Source organism: Clarias gariepinus, chromosome 1 (assembly GCF_024256425.1).
Source record: "Clarias gariepinus isolate MV-2021 ecotype Netherlands chromosome 1, CGAR_prim_01v2, whole genome shotgun sequence".
NCBI lineage: Eukaryota > Metazoa > Chordata > Actinopteri > Siluriformes > Clariidae > Clarias > Clarias gariepinus.
Genome location: NC_071100.1, coordinates 24,435,533 through 24,463,047, shown reverse-complemented (window position 1 = coordinate 24,463,047; position 27,515 = coordinate 24,435,533). Strand labels below are relative to the sequence as shown.

At 40.8% G+C, this 27,515-nt stretch overlaps 1 protein-coding gene across 1 annotated transcript; it reads left to right on the top strand.

Moving 5' to 3' along the window:
- Positions 1-966: 966 nt before the first annotated feature.
- clcn5b (chloride channel, voltage-sensitive 5b) lies at positions 967-27,515 on the top strand. The gene is made up of 13 exons (XM_053492941.1): positions 967-1,228; positions 4,567-4,712; positions 12,743-12,891; positions 12,991-13,090; positions 14,722-14,909; positions 15,440-15,562; positions 16,330-16,536; positions 17,064-17,144; positions 18,468-19,043; positions 19,569-19,752; positions 21,076-21,474; positions 22,337-22,553; positions 24,450-27,515. Exons 2-13 carry the CDS (start codon positions 4,586-4,588, stop codon positions 24,538-24,540), a joined length of 2,442 nt encoding a protein of 813 aa, XP_053348916.1. The 5' UTR covers positions 967-1,228; positions 4,567-4,585; the 3' UTR covers positions 24,541-27,515.

Below are 27,515 nucleotides of genomic sequence, written 5' to 3'. Positions count from 1 at the left end.
ATAGATTCAAAATAACGAGCGACTCAGACTGGAAGATATGAGAGGAGAGCTACTCATTCTGTTTATTATAATATGTCCTTAGCTGCATTGTAATATTTTCATTATTGGAACTATAGCCAAAATTTGTGTATGTAGACGTGTTGGGGGTCTTTTTTATTGAAAATGCAACATTTTATTTTATTTCTGATCAAAAGAACGAAATGAATTAAATGACTCAAAAAAGATTCGTTAATTTTGATGAACGAGATTCAAAGAACCGAGTCACTAAAATGATTAAAACTTCGCATCACTACTCTGAAGTCTCCTGGGATGGGCTCCAATCCCCCTATGAGCCTATATACAGGATAATCAGAATCAGAATTAGAAAGAGTTTTATTGCCAAGTACGCTTGCACGTACAAGGAATTTGTTTTAGTGACAGAGCTTCCAGAACAGAAAACAAATGACAAGACAAAACAGCACGACAAAAAAAAAAAAAAAAAGTGTGGGATTGACGATAAGTGAATGAACTTTCACTTTGAATAAAACTTTTTTTTTTCACTTGTATTCAATTTTAAACTAAAAACACTAAACATAATCGGTGTACAGTTTGTGTCTGTTCAACTTAAAACACAATCACAGCAGAGATTAAATAAAAACTGCCAGCATCTACAGTACTTAAGCAGCCATTTAACATCGGACGCGTCCCAAATCTAATAATAGGGTGCTCGATTCTGGTGATTCAGTATAATACCCATGTAGGCTGCACTCTTTAGTCAGGCAGTCTGCAGTTTGGCACGCGAGTACACAGCTGGAACCCAAACGCCTCCTTTATTTAAAAACGAGCACTACTTAGGGTTGAAGGGAACGGCTTTTACACTCTAGTTAGTGCACTATATTTCCGAGACTCGGCGGTTTGGGTGCGGCCTGGCTGCTGTCAGGAAGGAAGTTTTACTGCGCTGTGAGTTACACACACACACACACACACACTTACTTACTTCTGAGGGTTTGTTCCTGTCCGTGCTGTTCTGTTTCACTTCACCTGCTCATGTGGAAGGACCATGACAATGAGACTGTTCCACTAGTGTTAGTGGAGGAACTGGAAACGGGGAAGAGGATTAGTGGCTCATCAGCACATGCACACACACACACACACACACATCACAAGACAAGTTGTGTCTAAATGGCAGCTGAAGCTCTAGTGCTCTTGTGAAGGTTTTAAACCCATTACTTTCTCCTGGATAAAGAGGGTAAGTAGAGAAAAGATTTTTGTTAAAATGTTTTGTAAAAATCTTTTGTTTGATGTTTTTAGGATCAGTGACAAAGTGTTTCACCTCCATTTGAACTTCATCCTCATGTCATTTAATCTGTCTCTGTACTTAGTTCCCTGTACTACAGTTATCATCTGTTTCACTTTGTAATGCTAAGTTTAGTCAATAAACCTGTTGCGTACAAGAGAAATCCACCCTAAACAACGTGCATGTTTGTTTTTTCTTTTAAAATTAATGCATGAACTTTAATAAGTTGTCTTGGTTTAAATTGATTCCAGTGATAATGATTCCTACATTGCTCACAGTGCTTTGCAACTGCCTGTTCCTCAACTAGTACCAGTTGTATTTTTGCCCTCCATCCATCCATCCATGAGCCTCTGTAGTCCAACTAGTTACCATGGAGGCCAACAATGACTGCAATTGTATTTATACCAATTTTTATGATGTGCATTCAGACACTATGGACAATTTGGGAACGCCACTTAGCCTACCCTGCATGTCTTTGGACAGTGTGAGGAAACCGGAGTAGCCAGAGGAAACCCACCAAGCACTTCATGCACACAGATCCCGAGACGGGAATCGAACCTGCACCCTGGAGGCGCAAGGCGGCAGTGCTAACCACTAAGCTAACCGCTAACCACTTCTGTCCGCACCTCATCTTTCTTTAAAAGGAGCGACGCAACATCACTTTAGTCCTTTAGTCCAGCTAGCTCTTCATCTGTAAGCTCTGGTTAAACTCATTAAATACTGTTCCAAAGCTTCATCTTTCATACCTTCAACATCACTAGCACAGCACCATCATGCTCATCATCTTACCTCACTACTCACCTAGGCATAAAGTTGCACTGCATTCTGGGATATTTTTTCTGGTTTCAGTCCATCGTTTGCTGTTGTTTTGGACTCAGTAGGCCTTAAAAATCAGACCATCTTACCCATTTAAAAAAAAATAAACTTCTATAGGGTTCAGGATTGTGCAGTATATAGTTACATATCCCTTGTTTCAGCACAAAATAGGCAATATAATGAACTAAAGTTTAGTTACGAACATGACTGTGCAAAAAAAATGTAAAAAAGGGTCACACTAGCGAAGAATTACACAGGTACACATGATCATGTGTTTTTATGATTGTTTTCGGTTGTTTTTATGACCCCCCCCAAAAATATAATATGATACTTTTTGAAGGTTACAATGATTGGCAATGCTATTCCCTTATTCCTGTACCTATTATAAAATTCCTATTATAAAACTAATCCTAACTTTCGTTCTACCTGACCTACCTGACCTATCCGAAACCCATCCTTTTGATATCTGAAGCCTCCCTTGGAAGCCAGCACAGACACAGACAACACAGACACAGACACACACACACACACACACACACACATATATATATATATATATATATATATATATATATATATATATATATATATATATATATAATAATCATTGACCTATGCTGTGTTGCCAGCACATTTCTGTGCCGCTTGGGTTTTAAGTGTCAAAACTGAAAGAGTGAGAAAAGAATCTCTTGCTTCTTTAGTTTTAAAAAGCTAACGTGAAACCTCACTGATGTCATGCACATGAATGTTTACGTTATGCTCATTCTATGAGCTTACTCCTCACAGAGACGATGAGAATGGAGGATTACGCATGAAATTAGCACCACAATCACTTAACACCTCACACATGTTTCAGTATAAAACATTCTGTGTGTTTTAGGGTTGAGGTTTCCTTTGATGAAGCAATAATTTTTTCATTAAGTTGGCTAGTGGTGTGTGAGTCATTGGGGTTAAAAGTATCTATTGGGTCGGAAAGAAAAAAAAAAGTATTTTGGTCTGACTGTGCTTGTGCTGACACGGAAATACATGCCGGTGAGCCATAATATTAAACCACCTGCTTAATATTGTGCATGTTCCATTCATCCCAACAAAACAAGTCTGATCTAGCCAAAGCATGGACCTCACAAGACCTCTGAAGGTGTGCTGTGGTATTTGGCACCAAGAAATTAGCAACTGATCTATTAATTCCTGTAGGTTGTGAGTTGGGTCTTTAATAGATCAGATTTTTTTTGTCCAGCGCATACCATACACAGATACTCGATTTGATTGAGATTGGAGTCCTAGTCAACACCTCGAACCATTATCACGTTTTTCAGATATTCTGGAAAAAGTTTTTGCAGCTTGTCAGGTTGCATTGTCCTGTCGAGCTGGGCGACCGGCATCAAGGAATATCAATTCCATGAAGGAGTGTACTTGGTCAGTGATAGGTTGAAAAAAAGGGTGCCTGAGATGTTTTAAGACAGATTAAAAAAAGGGAAATTATTGTTAATGTTCGTCTCACTGCAGGTCATAGAGACCCGGAGAAAGAAGGACTATAGGAAATGCATTTATATTTTCCGGTTAAACAAAATGGTTCCACCAGACAGAAGCTGTTTGGGTGTACATTCATCTTGATACAGCTTATAAAAAGGGTCATCACAGGTGTCAGGAAGCATGATGAGGGGGTTTGTTTTATGGGCATAGGAGCCTTCGTATCATATTATAAGACCTTACAGTCAGCAACAATGTTCAGGTAGGTCAAAGTAACATCTACATGAAGGGCAGGACCCAAAGTTTCCCAGCAGAATATTGTCCCAACATCACACTGCCTCAGCTGGCTTCCCTTTTTCCCATAGTGCATCCTGGTGCTATGTCTTTCCCAGGGTAAGTGGCACACAACAAAACGCACATAATGCAAAAGCAAATGGGATTAATCAGACTAGCCATCTTCTTCCATTGCTCCTTGGATCAGTTCTTATGCTCACTGTAGGAGCCTTGGCTGATGGACAGGAATCTTAATAGGTTTTCTGACCTGTCTGTGGCAGTGCGACCCTATACACCGCAAGCTGTGACGCATTGATTACTGCATATTGGAAACGTCTCACACCTGAGGTTTTGGAGGCACTCAAATCCTTAGCCTTGACCATCTTTCCTGCTTTCAAGACTTTGAGTGCCCAAACTGTTTACTTGTTGTCTAATATATCCCACAATCAATGTGGTTTTCTTACTAGTCAGTGGTTTTAATGTTACAGTTAATTGGTTTATAAACTTCTCAAATGTGTCTCTTGTTCATGTACAAATGTAAATACCATGTTTCTTGCTTTTTGGCCTGTTAGCTTTATGAATTGTTCCTTAGGTGCACAGATTGACCGCTTCCCATTTTTGATTCCCATTTTAGCCATTTACAGTATAACTAAGAATCTCCACCATGACATCTAGGAAGAGGTGTCAAGTTCTTCGTTTACACTCTGTGTTTTGTCTCATTTCTTTATTAGTTCTGTGTAAGGCAACTAGATGGAGAACAGTGGCTTTTACAATGATAACTACAGCAACGGAAGCAGTGATGATGACCTGGTCGACCTCAGTGCAACTGCTCAGGATCTCCTCGAAGATCTGCCCTATGATCAGGAGCACAGCCAAGGTATGCACACATCAACAAACCATTGTTTAATTTCATATAGAAACTTAACTGATTAATTTTGTAGTGTTTACTATATTCTGATTGTAAGTATTATGGATCTTATCTTTATTGAATGGTATTGGTGCATTGTCAGCGAAAAGGTTGTGATGGAAAACTGGAAATTGTGAAATGTGATTTTGCAGCTTCTTTGCTTAACAAATGAGTTTGGCACGCAAAGTCTTCTGCAAAGCAGATAAAAGGTTGCCATGGTAAGGAACGCATGGAGCAACAAAATGGGAGTAATAAACAGCATTTCCTCTGATCAAGACTTAAACACTGACTTACATCTCTAGCTGTTGTATTATCTACTGTATATTTATTAATTATATATACTGTAGCTTCTTTTAATTCCATTCTTAAACCCATGAAAAGCAAAATCCACTTTGCTTAGATACTGGAGACGTGTCAGTGATGGCAAATACATTTCGTTAGAGCCCAGGAAGTTTATTTTTTAATGTATGAAGAGACCAGGCAGTTTTTCTTCCTCATTTCTCTTCCTTCTGTAGCTGACGCTATGTTCCCGCTCCTCATTAAGTCACTTCAATATTTCATATGATTGTGTGTTTCTGTATGTGTTTGGCTTAGAGGCACTAAGAGTCCCTGAGACTGTATATCCTGGCTGAACTCTGAGTAATGTGACCTCGTCCTTGTGCAGTCGGGGAAAATTATCTCGGCTACATGTTGTTGTTTTTTTTTAAGTCTAGATAAAGAAGGAGAAAGTAAGTAAGAGGATTGGGGAAATGTTTTTATTATTTTTGTTTTTGCTTTTTCAACGCTGCAGTGAGTCTAGATCGCAGTGTTTTGCCTTGAAACATCCCACCCTTGCTGAAATATGATGTGAATATTAACCTGTAGTTCTTGACCCGTATCTGCATGATATTTAGGCCTTGTGCTGCTTCAATCACTGAACGCAGCACTGGAAATGGAAAGAGAGCAGCTGCCTGGCACCAGTTGTAGAAGCATCTTCAGGAAGAAAACACATCTGATAACATTATCATCTTAAACAACAATGTGTCTCCTTGTTATTGGCTTTTAAGTCATTCCGGATTGCCTCTGAACCGTCCATCTTGTTTTGTTCATGGCTAACTAAAGCTACAAAGCTAAGAAGCTTCTAACACCAGACTGAATCCCAAATCCCTCTTCCTGTTATACAACTGGGAAGTGGATGCAAGTTCCAGGACATGAATTAATCCTTGATCATCTGTCATTTGCCAGCTTTTGGCTGATTTAAAGAACGGGAAAAATGCATTATCTGGTCAGAAGAAAAACATTTAAAGCTCCTCTTATCGTGGAACCTTGTTCATTTTATCAGCCCCTTTTTGTTAGCTTATTCACACCGTGACACTCAGTCAGTCAGTGTGCAGCCAGTTCATCTGTACCCAAGTTTGATGATGTTTGTCATATATGAACTGGTGTATGGATACAAATTCTCCATTATTTCTGTTTCCCAGACGTCCATGACACAGCATTGAGTTCATATTACTAGTACAGAATTGTAAGAACCTCGTAATATAAACAATATTGTACTGTATCTTAAGTACACTTTAATGCACATTAGTATTGCATGTTGCTTTATGAGAGAGTTACATACATAACTCGATAATGAGGAAGACAACACTGAGGAGTTACAACACCCTGCAGTTTTTTTTTGTCTTTGTTTTTTTTTTTTACTTCCACCCCAGAGATTAGTAACTTGCGTTTTCATTCCATCAGTGCTGCAAGTTCCAGAGAAAACAGCTAGCCAGATTTTATTCTTGTTGCAACACAGCACTAATAACAGGTCACGCAGGGAGTCACATACACCCGCTTCTCTCCCACAATTTCTGCTCTCCTGTGGACTGATCTGTCAGCATCACAGGTCAGGCATAGGTCAAGGGTCACGGAAATGATTTTTGATGTGGTAGTCTCATAAGGAAAGCTATTAAACACTTTGAGCTGTTTCCCATGCTCCTCGGCTTGTGTGGGTTTGGGTACTTCAAGGATTGAGGAATTGCACAAGAGCATAGCTCTGGAGGACGCTAAATGACCAAGTCAGCACATTCATAGTAAACAGACTTTTCCAGGATCTTTATTCAATCCTTTTGTGGTTCTTCTCTGTTCTTTACTAGTGTACAGGCAAGATCAAACACTTATGAGATGAACCACGTTGTAGTTGTTTGATGTTTAGTGACCTTGTAGTCTACATAATCCAGCTGTCTGCTACAGTCTCTGTTTTGTGGACAAGCGGGTTTTATAGGCCACCTCTGACCTTTAGAAATATCTTAAATTGTTGTTTAACTTTACATATCTCAAATGTAATCTGAAATGAAGGCTTGGTCAAAGTCATTTGTCACATGTCATTCATAAGGGTAAAATATAGGAACAGTGTTCTTCCAATATGTATGTGTTGTATTAAGTGATCTAATTTAAACCTGTGCTCTAAAGAAAAATGCGCACATGTGATTGAGATTTTGTTGCGCGTCTCATTTTAGTGCGCGTCTCTTACTGGTATAATCAACATCCGTGTACCTGTGTACTGTTAACTATAACACTGTGACCACATTTGCGCGTAAAACATATTTTATTTTGTGTCTATATGCGTGTGTGTACAGCGCACGTGATGAATCAAGCAAAAGCAAGTCTCATAAGAGAGGTTAAAGATCCATTTTCTCTCTCTGTATCAGCCTGCTCTTTGTGTCTGTGTGCGCGCGGGTCACATGTGAAACGAAACAACGTTCCTCCAGGACCAAGGTGCTACATGCAACATAAATTAACAGAGAAGCTAAACTAGCTAACTAAGAGGTCTAGTTAGCTGGCTAGCAGAGACAAGACAGATAGTCCTAACATAAATTACAACATAAATTAACTAAAACTAATTACCTAAGGAAGACTATCTACAGGTTTTACAGACAACAAAGTGCACGTGCAAATGGGCAACAACAAAGTGACAGTGCGACAACAACAACATATCAGAACATAAAATATGGGGTTGAGGTAGTAAACAAAGCAGCAAGAATTGAGGAATTAGTGCAAAAAGTAATGAATATTGTGCAAGAAAGAGATAAACAGTGAAGCATTTACAGATGTGTGTGTACGATAGTTTGGTGGTGTAGGTCAGTGTGTCTGCGCTTGTGTTGATTTGTCAGTCCAGTCTCAAAGTTTTGATGTTTTGATGTAGTTGAAGTAGTAAGGGGAAGGCTGGTTTTCAAACAGTTTGTGAGGTTTAATTAGTTAGAATCTTATCTTGTTTAAATTGAGTATATACTACTGGTCTCTTGTAGATGTTTAGTGAGTGCTACTGTCCTGCGGTTCTCACAAGTGGACGTGGCTTGTAGACCTTCAGACATGTAGCCACAATGCAGAACGGTAGCCACAATACAGAGGAGCCCAAAAAATCTATAAACACTTTAACAGTTATCTATGCACTTTTTGAAAAACGAAACATTGCTGCAATGTGTAGTTTTATGATGTCAGTAGTTATACCATCGTTGATTCTATCATGTGACCATCAAAAGAGAGGCATATTTTTTTATGTTGAAATGTTTATTCCTTTTTTGGCCCTGCTGTATGTACAGTTGCTGTATAAAAACATCACTGAATAAAAATGCGTGAGAATATATTATAAAATGCGTGTTTCTAAAATAGTGCCTCTGATTTTGCATGCTTATCTAATAGAATTTGTCATCTGATAGGGTTACAAGATTTTCAGTAAAAAGGATTTTTCTTTTCTTGCTCAGAACTGGGGTAGAACTTCTCACTTACATTTCTTAGGTCAGTCCTCTAAGGAACAATGTAGGCATTGTGTCACCAAGGAAGCTCTGACCACTTAGGTTGTGGCTCCACAGGATCGCTGAGTGTGTGTGCAGTGGTGTCTGGCACAAGGATGTTGGTATTGGATGCCTTGAGTGCTGTGGGTGGTGGGTGGGGCCTTAATCGATTGGACTTGTTTATCCGGGAGATCCCATGGGTGCTTGATCGGATTGGGATTTGGGGAGTTTGGGGCTCGGGTCAACAACATTGAACTCTTTGCCTACTGGGCGCCATGCGACGCAGGTTTTGGTGCACTGTCCTGGTGCCTTTTTTTTGTGGCCAGTGTTAACTTATTGCTTTGGCTTTTCTGTGGTATCGGGCTTTTTGTTCTCGTAGACATAGATGAGCTTTGGGTGATCATGATCCTGTCCCCAGTTTATAGGAATATAATTGATAATCAATGTTATTCAAGTCATCTGGGGGTTGTGTTAGTGTTATGGCTGAGTGGTGATTATTGAGGCATCTACATTTTCCAAGAAAATGTTTTTTTTTTTTAAAAAGGCTTTTAAAATTACTCCTGATTAGTTTAAAACTGGAATCAATAGAACTGGAATCACCTGAAGTGTGTCCTCCCAAAGTATATAGAAACTTGAATATTGTTTACTCACGATTCACCCCATTTGTTAATTTCATATATTTAGTTAGCATTGATTTAAAGCAGCGATGTAATGCTCGTATATTCCTTTTTACCTTGGACAGGAATATGTAGAGTTGTGTGCATGTGGTCACATGGTGCAACTTCTATGGTCATTGGTTTTAGTGAATAAGGAAGAACAATACTGCTCTGTTTTAAAAAATGTTGACTTTGAAAATCTAATTATACTGAGGACAGAAACAAGATTTCATCTGAAGGATTCTCTTATGCAGGCCCTACTGATCTCATGTTTGGCATTAAAAAAATAATTGACACCCGATAAACTGCCATTCATCAATATATGTAAGTGTATTTTTTTAAATATACTGTATAGTGTATTGATCAGGCTGATTATGTTTCAGTAAAAGATGTTCAGGTGATGCAACACCACATAAATCTATACTACAAATACCCTTGCTGTGCATTAACTTCAGGCTCTCGCATTCAATTTGATTACAGAGGATAGAATTAAAGCAGAATCCATTATAAGTAATTGAGCAGTCATGTCAACTTAAAAAACAAAAAACAAAAAAAAGATGTGGTATTAAGCTTCACATTCCTCAGAGGAAAGGTGTGCAGAGCTGGAACGTCTAGAATCTCCATAGTGACTGATTAAAGAGTCATGAGACATTGTTTCAAGACCTACTGAGGCATTAAAGAAGTTTCATACAGATGTGTACTGTATGTAGTGCTGCTCTTCTGGTTATGTGGCAAACACTGCTCTTAATCGTGTACGATTTCCTGTCGACACTTTGAGTTTAAAGTGTGAAAATGGTTATTGTAGTGCCCTTTTATGTAATGTATAATATTTTGTCAAAATATTATAAAAAATCTGACACTGACAGGCTGTTGATTTTGCGTTATAAAAGTACTTACTTACTTATACTTACAGTATACGAGCTGTAAGTCGAATAACAATATGCAAATGGATTCTTTTACTAAAAATGTTTTCGAAAGGAAGTTGAGGGGTGTCCAGCATTTGCATAAGCTTTTAAATATAACTTTTATAACAAAATGCAACATAAAGCATGAAGTTGTCTCCATTCTCACTGCACTGTATGTTTTTTTTTGTTTTTTTTTTACATCAAACCGTCACATCAAGCATTTTATTATGTCAACTGCACTTCTTTCTTGTCAGCTCGAAATGTTTCATTAGTCGTCCAAGCCACATACACAGACCAATACCTGTGGTTTGACTCAAACCATCCAACAGACATTAGGTGTCATTAGGATACTTCACCACAGCGCAGAAAAATCCCCACCTACGCTCAAACCAAAAAGAAGGAAGACAAGCATCTGACGACAGCTCTCAAGCCCTGCGGATATCCTAAGTGTGCTTCTAACAAGATAGCTTCCAGATCCACAACGACAGAGAGCTGAGACCCAGAGCCAATGGAAAAACCACGTCATCCTGTACGTGGCTGTTGTGCCCGAGAAGGGATTTTGAAAAACATTACATACCAGTTCATTTCAAACACACTAACATATTGACTCATATACAGTGTAACATATAGCACATGCACTGAAATATTATATTTACTGGGGAAGTGGAAGCGCCACTTTCAGACGCCACTGTAATAAGATATCAAAAATGTCTCTACTCTGAGAAATAGAGATGGCTAGATGTCTGGGTCAGAGCAACTGCAAAATTCCTCCACATGACATGTTCTGTCGGCATGACTCAGCTTCCAGATAATCTCACCTAGATGATCTTCGCGAATGTTTATTGAGAACTGTTTATTGGGAAAAGAAGTTTTATGCAACTTTTTTGCAAATTAATATTTAATAAACTCAGTTTTATTACCCATTATTATTGAATCGGACTACACAGACTAGCTTTCGTTCCCCATGTGCCTCAGTGCACCTAGGTCACCATCCCATGACCTTGTCCCCAGTTCATCACTTTTAGTTCCTGGGATCACTTTTGGTATGTCCTGACCACTCCATCCCACAAGAGCTGGAGTTTTGGAGTTGCTTTGACCCAGTTTCCTAGCCATTACAATTTGGCCCTTATCACAGTAGCTACATTTTCAATATCTTGTTAGATAGACAATGGCGAGATTAGTGACAATGGTGGAAGTGGGTGGGATATATTAGGCAGCAAGTAAAAGTTTTTAAGTCGATGTGTTGGAAGCAGGACAAATGGCCAAGCGTAAGCTCTTGATATCACAATTTGACCCTTGTCAAAGTCATTTAAATCCTTATTTTTCATATCCTAGTTTCCAACACATTATCATCAGAAAAAAAAATTATATATATAGTGCAATGAAGATTGTTGAGAGGAAAAAAGCCAGAGCAACATCTGAAGACCATAATCAGCTATTTACCTGCATCCGGGGAACAAAGCAGATACATTTGAGGATGATAATGTACAAATCTATGTACAAGATTCGGACAAACGGAGGATATGTGATTCAAATGTGATTGAAAGAGGTGTGAAGGAGGCTGTCTACTTTATGTGCAAGTGGAAAATCCTTCTCTCAACAGAGGTGGAGGACATGGGCACTCTTTATTTCTCACGCTGCCTTTTCATCCATCTGCTGGAAGACCAAGACCTTTCGACAAATCCACCAGGAAAGCCACACCTAAGACTTCCCCTACTCTTACATGCTCAGGTCGTTACATTTTAAAATCCTCTCTCCCTCCCCTACTCTCTAATGACTCTTTCTGTCCTGCTCTCACCTTCTCCATAGTGCACAGAATCAACCCATTCAGATAGGGACGTATCATTGACCCTGGAGGATACACATTTATGAAATCCTACCAAATTCCCCTCAGTCTGAACTTGGATGAGTAGTGAAAAGTTTCAACCTAACACAGAAAGAAGTGCAATCGACATCACTCAACTCCCACATGACCTCACCTGGATGACTGAGAATCTTCACCCATATCAAGCAGTCCATCAGGAATAATAGTTAATATTATTAACTATAATAATAATAATAATAGTTTTATACGTTTTCATTTTTAAAAATGAACACCTGTATTTGAATGCACTTTGAATGGATCTCTACTGAAGATTTATTGCGATAAAGAGATGCAGTTGATTTAACTCTGTGTTATTTAACACGTTGCTCTCACACCCTCAGAGTCACTCGTCCTGTCTATTACAGAGCCGGCTCTACTTGTTCGACTGAAGCTTTTGTTGGCACGTTTTATAACCTTTAGTCAATAAGCTCGTAGGTGTACATTTCCTTAATCCTGCAAGGCCTTATGCGCTTTATTTGACTTAACGTATTAACATGGTGACGAATAAAATTGTAACTTTGGCAGCCTGGTCAGGTTTTAAGCCATGGTTTTAGGGAGCAGTGTGTTCAAGCTGATCTTAGTTTTAGTTCAGTTGTGTTCATTTTTGTCATCGCTTATGTTCAGTTGAGAGGAAATTTCACGTGATTTCACTCGACATCCCTTTTTGTTGCCATGTCACTTCTTGTTGTGTCATTGTTGTTGATAACGTATTTGTGGAGATCCGTACAAGTCCATTTTCTGAATCGTACCAGTATATTCTTCTTTAGTAGAGAGGTGTTTTCCCAGTGTTATTGCATCATTCCTTATGTGTCTCATTCAGGCTACAGTACAGGATACAGAGGACAGAACGGCACCACTAAGCTGCTGGATCTCTTAGACGACGGGTTGCATGGGGTGGGATCATATGATGATTTTAACACCATTGACTGGGTGAGAGAGAAATCCAAGGACCGAGACCATCACAGAGAGGTGAGGCTGCAGGACACAGCCTGGGCCAGAGTTCCACACTGTTTAAGTGCTCTAACAATCTCCCTCTCTTCTCTCTCTCGTTTTCTCTCTACCCTTTAGATCAGCAAGAAGAAGAGACAGTCCGTACTGGATCTTTGCTTGAGTGTAAGCGATGCTTTCTCGGGCTGGCTGCTCATGCTCCTCATTGGCCTCATGTCTGGTTAGTGACCCTCACCACACACACACACACACACACACACACACACACACACACATGGTTTCTGTTAATTATTCAGTATGGAATATGTCTGTTTAGATAATAGCGCAAAATACGCTGGTTCAGCATTTTGACCTTTCTACGTAAATATTGTCAGTCGACTCAGTCGGTCAGAAGTGCTGAAGTTATTCAGTGTTAACCAAATACCACAGAGTAGAAAATCATCTGTAAGTGCTGTTGTTTTAAAAAAAGACCTTTGTTGTAGACTAAAGTACGTGTATGGTCAAGCGTTCAAGTCAAACTAGGACTTATGATGAAATTGTTCATTAGTAACATTTACATTACATTGATTGACCAGCAGTCTTCCAGTTAATGACTATGTTGACATTTACAGAAGACTTTAAGAACAGTATGGTAATGAGACTTTTAGCTGCAGTAAAACATCTGAATGGTCTAAATGTTTTAAACAAGGCCGTATGTCCGTGAATGAGCGGCCCAGAGCTCACTGCAGTTGTTCCTGTGAACGATAATGCTTGAAAATCAATGGATAACTTGTTGTCAGCTTGTGCAAAAGACACATCTGTCTGTGGGAACTGTACACACAATCACTCACCATCACCACTTGAACATTACGGGAACTCAGACGGAAGTTCCTGCCACGTCCCCCGAACAGGCCAGACCTCACTCCAAGCCATTTCCACATGTTTTGGCCCATAAAGGAGACTCTGGGAGGACGTGAAGGAGGCAGTCTGATCAGGACTTTGGTGTACTGAAAAAGTGTTCTACCCTGATATGGTATCCAAGCACTGGTGAAATGCTGGCATAATATAGAGAAATAAATCGAGTTGTTACTCGTAACTGTTTTCTGTTATTCTACACAATCAAAAGTCCCAGTTTGACTTTAACACCCTTTTGAACTATAGTATACACTGAAAAATTATCTCACCCAGGTCAGTTTTTTTCTTCATTTATTAAGCAAAAAAAAAAAAAGAAAAGCTTAAAAACTTAAAATTACTGGACCGGAATTGAAAATGAAATCTGATCCGATACTGAGCCAGAGTTAAAAGTATCAGCGATGTTGAAAATGCATTCTCTGTATCAGAATTCATTTATTCATTTTCACGTGATAATTGACTGCTCATGCTAGCAGCCACTAGACATACCTAGAGATACTATGGAGAGCATAAACCAGGCACCGTGACTACAGTGTTCACTTTACAGGAAGAAGATAAGAGCTGGTTTAAAAAAGTTTGGAATTAATTTCATTAAACCTGGGATTGTAGTAGGAGTTTAGATGGATTAATGCTGGACCTGTTTGTTTTTAATATAACTTCAGTTTGCATGTTTGTGATGCACTAGGTTTAGGGGTTGAGGCTCTTATTGTTTGAGTTGGATTTAAATCTTTACATTCTTTGAATGGTTGCTGTTGGAATTTACTTAAAAATGTATATCATGATATAGTATAGCATTACATCTGATATTTCTACAGTGTTTTTTTTTTTTGTGTGTGTAAGTTATATCTACAGTACATGTCCCAATCCTGTCTGATTATTACGATGTGTGACTGACTGGGTATTAATGCGTGTCTTGTTCATCCTCTGTCTATTTTTCTCTCTCTCCATCTCCTTCTTCAGGAGCCTTAGCTGGAGGTATAGACATCGCAGCTCACTGGCTAACAGACCTGAAAGAGGGTGTGTGTCTGAACGGCTTCTGGTTCAACCACGAGCACTGCTGCTGGAACTCCAAAGAGACCACCTTCCAGGAGAGAAACAAATGTCCAGACTGGAGGAGCTGGGCCGAGCTCACGGTGGGAGTCAACGAGGTGTGTGCTGCTTAACTCGTACATACGGATACAAGCAGACTTGAAGGGTTTCTAATTACACACAGGTGCACACACCATTTAAAGAAACAAATAAAAAGCTTGGCTAGAATCCACAGTAGTCTACACACACACACACACACACACACACACACAGGTTTTCCTGTGTTACCAAGTCTGGTTTCAGTGTGTGTGATGGTCGTCACTCCCTCTAGTGGTGCAGAGTTCAAAACCACAGCAGGAAATGAGTTCGACCAGAGAAGTAAAAGCGCGGCTTGGTTTTATCAGCTTGTCTGAAAGCGTGCAGTACAGACTGAATCGAAGCTAAAAAACAAATCAACTGCTTATTTAATAACTTCTGTTTATTTATCTGATGTAGAATTCTTTATATATTATTATATATTAAAAATAATCACACATTTAAGTGGAGATTTTCCTCTGGATTTTGTATATTCTTATATTTTGTTTGCTTTATTCAGCATGATGATTTACTCCGAGTTAAGAAACAGTGCTGTTCCGTGTGTGTGCACTAGGGGGCGAGTGCCTACGTGGTGAACTATCTGATGTACATGACTTGGGCTCTACTCTTCTCCTATCTGGCCGTGGTCCTCGTCAGAGCCTTCGCTCCGTACGCCTGCGGCTCAGGAATCCCTGAGGTGAGACGCCTGTGCGTCTGTCCCTGTCTCACCCCTTCTTCTAACATAAATCATGCACTCGTATGTGCACATTCTGTTCTTTCTCAGTCTGCGTGTTATTTGTCCTTATTATTATTATTATTGGGGAATAATTAGACCTTTTTAATGTCGTATGCTTAATTTGCTGTGTGTGTTCCTAAATGAGTCCCACCCACAGTGTAAAGCAGCTGTGGCTTGTTTTTAGCAGCATGAAAAGAATATCTCATGGGTGTTTGTGTACGTGTGTGTGTGTGTGTTTATATGCTCTGACACAAGTAATTTAGAAATCAGGCAAACTGTTTGCAGATGTTAAACTCTTATTATTTACTTACTATAGACACACACACAGAAATAACTATTTGTGGATCAGAAGCACAGAGTGTCCTCTCTCTTCATGAGATTAAAATAAAAATAAAAAAAGTCTTAAAAAGAAAAGATTGTTTAAAACCGTACGTCTTCAAGATTTACGGAATCTCTCCTCCTTTTTAGCCGAGACTGGAAAGCGATCCATTTTCTCAAAAGGCCTTTTCAGCACTTGGTTCGTGCCAAGAGCAAGACGCTGTCACACAAATGATGATCCAGGGAATGCTGAATATTTTTCAGTTCCTCCCTTCGCGCAGATCATCCTGAGTAGATTAATGGATTAGGGGTTATTGACGATCGTGCATTTCCCCGTGACACTTATTCATTAGTCTCTCGTGTGTTGAGTCGCATTCTATCACTTTTTGTGTGAAATCTTTCTCTTTCAGATAAAGACCATCCTGAGCGGGTTTATAATCCGCGGCTATTTAGGAAAATGGACGCTGGGGATAAAAACCATCACTCTGGTGCTGGCTGTGTCTTCGGGTCTCAGTCTGGGGAAAGAGGGCCCGCTGGTGCATGTGGCCTGCTGCTGCGGAAACATCTTCTGTCATCTTTTTACCAAGTACCGCAAGAACGAGGCCAAGAGGAGGGAGGTAGGAGACACGGCGCGACCGAGGGTGGGAGGGAGTTAGGGAGAGAAGGAAAATGGAGAGGAGTGATAGAAAGATAAGGCAAAAAAAAAAAGGGTGGGAGATTGCAGTAAAGTGCTACAAGATAAGGAAAAAGTGGATGGGGAGAGATTTGGGAACGGATGAAGAGGAAGACAGGACCCTTTGTGTTTTAAGCCAAGAAACAGTAATATAATATAAAGAGATTTGCTCCAGACACGGCGGTAAGAGAACACGGAGAAAGTGAACTGAGTCGGACAGATTACCGAACGGGCAGATAGCTACGCTCTGCTGCTCAAATTAGCTCCATTTACACTGGAATGTCAGATAATAATAATAATAGTCGTAGTAGTGTTTAATGGACATGGCAGAATTAAACACGATGTGGATGTGGATGTGTTAATTAGGCTATAGGTGGGAAAATAAATTACGGGTGACAAATGTTTGTTTTTTTTGTGTGTGTTTTGAGTGCTAATAAATGTGTACATTTGTGTGTTTGAAATGTTTCTCAGGTCCTGTCAGCAGCCTCGGCGGTGGGCGTGTCTGTAGCGTTCGGAGCTCCTATAGGAGGAGTGCTGTTTAGTCTGGAAGAGGTCTGAAATAAAGCAGTGGACATTTCCACAAGTATTAATGTAGCACCGAAATGCTATTTCCTGTTTTTATGTAATAGAAATGCTATTTCATGTGCACAGAATCTGGACACCGCACTGGGTCAGTGCTATAATTATTGGCGCCCCTTTTAGGGAGCTATTTTGAGCTATTGGGTTTCGGTAAATATACACGTGGGGGCAAAAAAAAAAAAAAAAAAAAAAAAGAAGTCAGCAGGTGAACCTGTTTTAAATAGAGCCAAGGTATCTTACATTTACTGTTACAGTCGACCAGATATAGAATTATTATGTCTGTTTCTTTTTACTAAAGCTACTAAAGATAGAAGTCTTGTGCTGTTCAAGTTATTTATAGGGAGAATTACAAGCATCCCCTAACGCATCTACAAACAATTACAATGACATTATCATTTTGTATTTTAATATTCTGATAGTTTTTATTTTTTTGCAGTGTAGTTTAGTTTAAGCTGTAGTCTAAAACAGGAGTTTTGTTTGATTTTTATATATTTATTAAAGCCCCAGCTAGAGGCGATAAGAGCAGCGATTGTCTTCCTGTATCATCTAATAAGGTTACAAAAAGATTCAAACAACTTCTTCTCTGTGAGAGCATTGTAAAGTTTGTGCATCTTAATAGGCTTCAAATCCAAGTACTGAGCTGACCGGTGCACACAACACGTACTTTTGTGTGTCTGCAGCCATTCTTTTGCATTTTTTATTTTGTTAGACAGTTCATCCACAGTCAGCACTTAACCTTCTGGCAGAGCCAACCACCTTTTGGCTTGAAACCTCCTGGTACTTTCATTTAATTCATTCTTAAATCAGTCATCACAGACTCTGCTAGAACAGCTAAAAAAAGGCCGCCCTGTCTCAATGAGCCACCATTGTCTCCAGTTCATTGTGCTGTAAGCACTTCTCGACTGGGTCCCTTCATCTTTTAGTCATCAAGAAAGACATGCATGCAAAATCATTCTGTTCTGGCTCCGAGGGTGTGGAGCAAACGTCTTCTAGATGTTCAAACAATCAAGTCACTGGCGATCTTTAAATGTCATTTAAAGACTAATCTGTTTCTGAGGTGTTTGGGTTAACCAAATATAAATACATAAGTGAAATAAAATAAAATGAACCCATTCCTGGCACTGGTTGACTGATCCCACTTGTAGTCAGTAACCCAGGAATCTACCAGATCCTGTACTGTAAATGTCTTTTTGCTGACAACAACGCACCTGACTGTGTAATTACAAATCATTACCCAGGATTTTACAATAACGTAATATTATTGAGTCTTTTCTGTATTTATATTCCCCGGTCCAGGTCAGCTATTACTTCCCTCTAAAGACACTGTGGCGTTCGTTTTTCGCTGCCCTGGTGGCCGCCTTCACCCTGCGCTCCATCAATCCCTTTGGCAACAGCCGCCTTGTCCTCTTCTACGTGGAGTTCCACACACCGTGGCACCTGATGGAGCTCATCCCTTTTGTTTTGCTTGGGATTTTTGGCGGCCTGTGGGGGGCGTTTTTCATCCGTGCCAACATGGCCTGGTGCAGACGGCGGAAGGACACACGTCTGGGCCACTACCCGGTGTTGGAGGTGGTGCTGGTAACTCTGGCTACAGCACTGTTGGCCTTCCCAAATGACTATACACGCATGAGCGGCAGCCATCTCATCTCCGAGCTGTTCAATGACTGCAGCCTACTCGATTCCTCGCAGCTATGTGACTACACCACTCAAGTGAAGGGTGGATCAACGAACACGAATTTCAGTCACGTTGCTAACTTCAGTAACAACCTGTCTGACCGAGCAGCTGGGCCTGGAGTGTATACAGCCATCTGGCAGCTGGCGCTGGCACTTGTCTTTAAGACGCTGATTACCGTGGTTACGTTTGGCATGAAGGTACTACTGCAGCTAGCAATATTTTCCAGACTAATGGTCTTACAGACTCATTTGTTCAGCTGCCTTTTTTTTTTGTCTAGGCATGCGTTGGAAGCATTTCTCCATTGTTTCGTGGAAATTTCTGTTTTTTGAAGTCAAATTTTACAGTACATTCAAATATTCCAGGCTCAGTGGCATGCAAAGTATTATTTTTACAATTATTTCTCACTGTGAATAGGATACTGTACATACTGTATGTTAGCTAGCAGGGTACCATCAAAACAATAGTAACTGCATGAGAATTAAATAAAGTAAATGTTAATAATTAGGTCAGTAATACTTTTATTTTATGTTTACAACAAAAACTTATTCATTACAAAAAAACAACATAGGAAAATCTAGTAAAGAACACTCTACTACAGTATATTAAATATCCTAAACCAACATAAAAAAAAAGTTATGAATTCATAACAGTATTAAATCAATTTTCATATTGCCTAACCCTAATCTCAGCTTTGTTTCTCCTTTGTTTTCTCTGTGCAATAGGTGCCCTCTGGTCTATTTATTCCCAGCATGGCAGTGGGTGCAATAGCAGGCAGGCTGCTGGGCATCGGCATGGAGCAGCTGGCATTCTACCACCACGACTGGTCTATTTTCAGTAGCTGTACATCCAGCACCAAATGCATCACCCCAGGCCTCTACGCCATGCTCGGAGCCGCAGCGTGTCTGGGTATATGGAACATAATCTTTTACAGCAGATCACAGAATCCACCTTATTTCATCTGCTTTCCACTAACGTGCCCGCTCATACGTTTAATTACAAGCTCTTGATTCATCTTCGCTTATTACTGTTCAGTTGTAACCCAAGAAGTCCACAGCACAACTTTCACAGCTCATAAAGCTTCAAACTGGCAGGCAGGTTTAGCTGGAGGCCTGCCTGCATGACAGACGTTAAATGGAGGTCACTGAAGTATGAAAGCCCATCTGATGAGGAAAATGCCAGCCTGGCTGTTTGGATTTATAAAATGGACTGTTGTAGTTATGGTATAGCTGCAGCTCTTTGAAGCCCGAACTACATTTTCAGTGCTGGTCTTCCGTGACAGCGCAGGAATAAATATTACACACTTCGACGTGGGACTTCAGATTCAATCTGACGTGCTTGTTAGTTCGACAGCGGCAGCGACGCTTGCATGCTGAATCGTTTCACATGGGCTTTTAGCTGTGTGTACACTCAATCGGAATTTTGTTAGTTACATTTTGTTTCGTTTTTAGTCTTTATTTGTGTCCCGTTTAGGCCATGACTCATACGAAGAGATTTGTCACTAATCCTGTTTTTAAGGAGCCAAAAATCTGGATAAAACAATATGAAATGATATAGAAACTTGTGTCTTTAGTTTAAGAATAGTTTAATGATATAATCACATTAGTAGTTTAATTCAAATTAGTTAATGCAGTTTATTAAAGCCACCTCCAGGGTCCGGGTTTGGTTCCCGGCCAGACTCGATTCCCATCTCTGTGTGCATAGAGTTTGCATGTTCTCCCCGTGCTTGGTGGGTTTTCCTCCGACTACTCCGGTTTCCTCCCAGCCCAAAGACACGCGGGTTAATATGAATGAGAATGAGTGTGTGAGTGAGTGTACGTGTGTGTGCCTTGCGATGGATTGGCACCCTGTCCAGGATGTACCCCGCCTTGTGCCCTAAGCCTCCTGGGATAGGCTCCAGGCCCCCGCGACCCTGAATATAGGATAAAGCGGTATAGAAGATGAGTGCGCGAGTTTATTAAAGCCTGTGCCTCTGATTTCTGTCCTTGTCTTCTGTTATTAATGGCTTCAAGGCTTGATGTGCTGTGCATTCTGAGATGCTTTTTTCCCCTCTTTTCAGTTGTAAAGAATACCTATTTGAGTTATCATACTTGGTGTTTGATTAAGTCAGTGAGATCACATTTCCCACCCATTGTGTTTGATTTGAAAATTGGCTGAAGCACTTGACCAGTATTTGCATAAATTCTTTTTCTAATTATATTTCTCTAATTATATTTTCCTCCCCCTGTACAGGTGGTGCAACTCGGATGACGGTGTCTCTGGTGGTCATTATGTTTGAGCTGACTGGAGGACTGGAGTACATCGTGCCCCTCATGGCAGCCACTATGACCAGTAAGTGGGTGGCAGATGCGCTGGGCAGAGAGGGCATCTACGAGGCTCACATCCGCCTGAACGGTTACCCTTTCCTCGAGCCCAAGGAGGAGTTTGAGCACAAGACCCTGGCCATGGATGTGATGCGGCCACGGCGCTCTGATCCTCCACTTTCTGTCGTCACGCAGAGCGGCATGACTGTCGATCAGGTGGAGGCCCTGATTGCCGATACGTCATACAGCGGTTTCCCTGTAGTCGTCTCGCAAGAGACTCCGAGGCTGGTGGGCTTTGTGCTGCGCAGAGACCTGGTTATTTCAATAGGTGAGATAGGATGACAAGGTGGTAAGGGTCTCTTTAGGGATCTTCATATACATTATTGTGTAAAAGTCTGATTTTGCTTTTAAAAGCCACATACTTTCTTGGAATAAGGACTTTTTTTAGCTCTCATATTCAGTCCTCAAATTAGTTTCAGATGCATGTTTTTTGTTTATTATGCCACACTGTGACTTAATTCAAGCAAAAAAAAACCAACAACATCTAACTTAAATAGTGAGAAACTGACACATCAGGTGCAGGTGATGACAGATGATCAGGCCGGTGATTAGTATACTGTTAATGCTGAGTTCTGAGTTGTCCGAACAGACGAGAGGGGAAATGAGGTTGCTGCTGAGGTTATTACATAAACAACCAATTTTAAGTTGTAAAAGATATTTAAATTGCATTTTAAGGCGTTTTGCAGCCTGTCACAATAAAATCATTTAATTTAAAATGAAAAAATGAGGGATGACTCAGGACTTTTCATTGCTGGAACTATAGCCAGAGTCTTTTTATTGAAAATGCAACATTTTATTTTATTTCTGAGCAAAAAAATGAAATGAACTAAATGACTCAAAAAAAGATTCGTTCATTGAACCAGATTCAAAGAACCGAGTCACTAAAATGATTTAAACTTCGCATCACTTCTGTACATTCAATGGACATATTCATATATTGGTTTATTGTTGTAGCTAAACTATATTGAGTATTTTTATGTCAATGGGTGTAGTTGGTATCCAAAAATAATTATTACTATGTAGTTTTTTACAATAATAATTGGACCAGCTGAAAGCAGCTTAATCATCAGGACTGTGGAAGGTTTTCTTCAGATTTATCAGGTCCTTATTTCTGCCTCCCCTTTTTCCAGAAAATGCACGACGCTGCCAGGAGGGTATTGTGGGGGCATCGCAGGTCTTCTTCACGGAACACCCTCCATCTCAGGATCATGGTGGCCCTCCTCCAGTTAGTCTGCGCAGTATTATGGACCTCAGTCCGCTAGCCATCACCGACCACACACCCATGGATATCACTGTGGACATCTTCCGCAAGCTCGGCCTACGCCAGTGCCTCGTCACGCAGAACGGGTGTGTGTGTGTGTGTGTGTGCGTGTGTGTGTGCACACATTCTATAATACAGTTTATAGAATACAGTCAAATTCTGTCTGATCTTTAAAGGGATAGTTTGACTAGTTCTGATGAAAGAAACAAGTTAACTTTGTACTAAATCAAGGATTGCTTTGAAAGATTCCAACTTGATTTTGCTCAGTGAGACTGAAGAATCTTTATACGAGCTGAACTTGAGAGTTGTGCATTGATTTAAGACAGACTGGACTATCCTGTTAAAGCTAGCAATTATCTGTGACTCACCATGACATAACGGTAATATACAGTTTCGGTTATTGTGACTGAATTAGGGGAAATTTGAATTCCTACATCATACACCAGCTCAGATATCACACCACCCAGATGTAGGCAAAGAAGGAGTCTGAATGTTTTTGAGGTGAAGTAACAGAAAAGCATTCTCTTTATTGTCTGGCTTTGAACGTCTCATACTCCTCGGTTGGTAGCTTTCGTGTGATCAGGGAGTCCAAGACTAAGTTAGGGAGAAAATTATGGGGGAAAACAAGAAGTCGTCTGGCTGCATGGTAACAGGCAGGAGCCAGCATCCAATCAGAGGAGAGAGAGAAAGAATGAGAGGAAGGAGGGAGAGAGAGACCAGTATTATCAATAAGAAGATAAGGAGTTCAGCATTAATGAAATTTTAGTTTTTGTTTTCTCAATAAACTTAAACCCCTTGTATGGTGGAGTCGGTAGTATATGATGGTGATAGTCACTCAAGAAGCGTGCTATGAGATTATAGTGAAGCAACCCTATATAGTGCTGTTTGGAGCACAAGATTGAATTCTCTCTATCTGACTCGTAGTACCAGTCCAAACTTTAGACAGTCATTTTCTACATTCTGATGGCATTGGGTAATTAAGCAAAAACAACAACAGTATTTTAAGACGTGAACGTCGGCTGTTCTGGAATTCTCAAGTGCATTTGTAAAACCCATCAAGCACTATGATGAAACTGTCTTATATGAAGACCATCCCAGGAAAACAGGACCAGGACTTACCTCTGCTGCAGAGGAGACGTACATGTACGTCACCAGCCACAGAAATCACCAATTTACAGCCAGCACATATTAGATCCGTTATAAAGGCTTTACAGAGCATAAGTAGCAGATGCACTATCAATATCAACCGTTCAAGGGCGATTATTGCATATTTGGACGCCTTTAATGTAGGAAAAATGGACAAATGATCTAGTGGTTCAAATGTTGTTCAAATGTTTGACTGGTTGTGTGTAAAGTACCAGCTGAACATGCTGAGTTGAGTTTAGGTCAAATCATTCATACATTGATTTCAAACTCTCTATATCAACAAACAATCATCTAGAACTTGATGCTTAATGATTATTTAACGCCTATAAAAATGGCAGTTGATTATTTTCAGTTGAGAAAAATAAAAGCTGTGTTCCTGGTTAAATATAATGAAGTGTGCAATCCTAGTTAAGACTGAAATGAAGCTGCCTCAATGAGTTTGTCTGGTATACAGTCTGTACTATAAGCTATCACGCAAGTGTGTGTGTACGCAGTAATGAAAGATGAGCGTTCTGTTTATCTCTCTATCCTCCCCCGTCCCCTGAGACAAGTGTCTTGCCAGCAAATGGAAATTACATCTGTGAGTGATTGAGAATTGACTAACTGCTTAATATACACACACACATGGACTTGCATATAGATTTAAGTGGACATATGTACAAACGCATTACATCATGCTGTTGGTCGGCCATGCCCTAATAAAACCCATTTATTCTAGCTTTTCGTTGTTTATTCAGGAATGTCAGATTACTAGTTTCAGTTAACAGTAAATAGATTTTATTCATCCATTCTTCCTCTTCTGTGTGTGTGTGTGTGTGTGTGTGTGTGTTTTTAAGGCGTTTGTTGGGGATTGTCACTAAGAAGGACATTTTGAAGCACATGGCCCAGATGACAAACAGAGACCCTGAGTCCATCTTGTTCAACTGACAACGCTGTCCAGACCACTCAGCAGAAGAGACATTCAATCGCATTCCATCACATGGACACACTGGAGAAATCTTAGTTATCTGGTGAAAAGTATGTGTGTGTATGCATGAGTGTGTGTGTGTGAGTGAGAGAGAGAGAGAGAGAGAGAGAGAGAGCAAGGGGTTTTTGTGTGAACGCCTGAGGCTTTTGGCATAATCGGAGAAGCGGAGTTGGACAACATGCCTGGACAGAAAGTCCTGTCTCCTAGAGGATCTGACTCTACAGCTTACCCTGAAGCTGTCACACACCTCACTGCTGACTACCGTGTGTCCGCATGCACACGCACCACTGATCCACATCTTCTTCACAAGACTGTCACAAAAACACTCCTGTGAACACGGAGTTAGAACTTTTTCTTAGTCCTGCGTATGTCATTCCTGGATTCTTTTAGAGGGAAGCCTTGGCAGGTGAAGGGCAGTTTTGGAATGTCATGCATTTGATTACTCTTCTCTCTCTCTCTCTCTCTCTCTCTCTCTCTCTCACTCTCTCTATTACATGCCTGAACTTGCCCAGGTCAGACAATCGCTGTGGGAAGTGGATGAGAAAAGAGACAAGGGTGTATCAGGTTAAAAAGTCACACACTCTGTCTTCCTCACACTCCGCCACCCTGTCAGATAAAAGCAGAAGACAGTGTTTAATTGTTAGCACTCGGAGTGTTAATTCAAAACGTCGCCAGTGTCTGAATGACTTGAAAGCGAGCGGACCTCGCTGGCATGAATCTGGACAGGAATTCTTTAAGCCACTGTCGTCAACTTATTTACTATGTTTACAAGATTTCTTGATGAGATTCTGTAGGTCTTCTTGGAATCCATTGGGGATTTTCTGGAATTTAGCTCAGATTCTTTTGGTCAGCTTATCTAAATTGTAAGCAGAAGCACACTCTATGAAGAATTCTACCATTTTGCAATTCTACCAGTATGCTGAAGAACATATGAGCAGCCTCAAAATACCCATAATGCATTTGCCACGTCGTATGGACACCAATTTAGACATGGGGTTCACCCGTCTTCCCAACTTTGTCCTTCCCTGCCCAGGCCAGTAGAGGTCACTATGTCTCTCACAATCTGGCACAGCTGCCCTGATCCGTTCTGGCCAGCTCCCCTTCTCTTCTCATGACTTGCCCTTGCATTAGGGAGTTAAGGTCACCGTCTCATTCGAGAGAGCTGAAGTTGAAGGGAGTTGAAGCTCGTCCCTTGTGCGTCGTGTTCGCTTCCCCTTTGCGTGATTGTCTCAGCTTGGGTGTATCCAGATCCATCGACTGTTAATCTTGCTTGCATTTGTTACGACCCTGAACCACCTCGCTCGAGCATTATGTCTTTCCGTTCCCTCATGTTTTTTTAGCAGTTTTGACAATCCAATCATGACATGAGAAGAGGCTCCTCCTAAGGGAAGCGCAGGCGGAGTGCAGGAGAGCTCCCTGACATTTATTTACTCTACTCCCCATCCTCGGCACGCTTGCTCCATTTCCATTGTACTCGTGTGTTTATCCGCCTTTACACAATGTTAAAAGCATGTTAGTTCTTTCAAAGCCGCTTCTACTCACTCTCGCTCTCTTTCTCTCTCTCCCTCGCACTCCCTTTCTTTTCCCTAATATTCCCGCGAGCTGGAGCGAGGGCGCGGAGGTCGGAGGAGCCATTGTTCCTGCTCATGCTAGTCTGGGCTAGTGGTCGCCAGGATGTTCCCCGACTGCGTTTCCCTGCCGCCCGGCCCTCTTCCACTCTTAGAGAGCTAATTTCCGTACAACAACAGCCAATTCGGCATCATTGTAATATAATAGAGGCGAGGGCCGAAATGATCTCTGCCTCCGCTGATTGAAAGTAAACGTCCGTGTGTGCGCGCATGCAAGGTGTTCAGGAACGAGGGAATCATTCCTTTTCTTTCCTGACTCCATGAGAAAACAAGGCAAGTGCTGCTGGGAGAGGCTGGAGAGGAGGTTAATTAAACAGTGCGGCTGGGTCACTTTCACAAAGGTCCCTTTTTTGTGGCATCAGGGTTATGAGAAAAGGAGGATGGAAAAAGAGAGAGAGAGAGATTTGGCTGGAGGGAGGCTTGCTCAGTGCTGCTGGGTTACCGAGTGTCCCAGCTCTCTCTCTCTCTCTCTCTCTCTCTCTCTCTCTCTCTCTCTCTCATGTAATCCAACCCTTGATTGGCTGTAAGGGCTCAGCTCAGGGCTGAATGAAATGTCATCTGGAGCAGGACATGCCACAACCCTGGCCCCCCAAACACCCCCCCCACCACCACCATTCCCCTTTCCCTCCTTTTCCCTCCCTCACCGCTTTCCTTATCGACGGAAAGCCGCACACCACCCAGTGGAAGAATGTTCGAATGTTAGTGCTTTATACAGCTATGGTTATTAACCACCTTACAAAAAAGAGGGTTTTGTATAACAAATGTGCCATTCACATCCAGGAAGACAAACATGTAAGAAAAACAAATAAAAAAAAAGCACAGAGGCGAATGTTGTTCAGAAAGCCGCCTGTATTTGGTCTGAGAGCAGCAGTGACAGGTGGGGGCATATTTAAAGAATTGTTGTAGCAAGCACAAAACTCAATTATGATGTGTTGCATCCAAGACGCAGACGATGCAGAGCCTGGAGCCTTGAGCGAGCGGCCTGACTCCACCCCGCAGATGGATACACCTCTCAGAGTAACTGGACCATCAGTAGTTTTGTTTAAACAGAGCCTGCTTCCCATTTGAACACTACTACTGTTTCAGTTGCAAGGAGAGTGAGAACATCGAGACCTCGTTACGATCACGGTAGCACTGTTCTGGGAAATCGGACCAAAAAGAGGTCAACGAAGTGCATTGTTTAGGATCAAGTGGATTAGTAACCTTATTTATTTTGTAAAATGCCGACTCTGTACTGTGGTATTTGTAATCAAAAGTGTACTTTGTACTCTGCAGAAATTATTTTGAATAAATGGGAAGCATTTCGA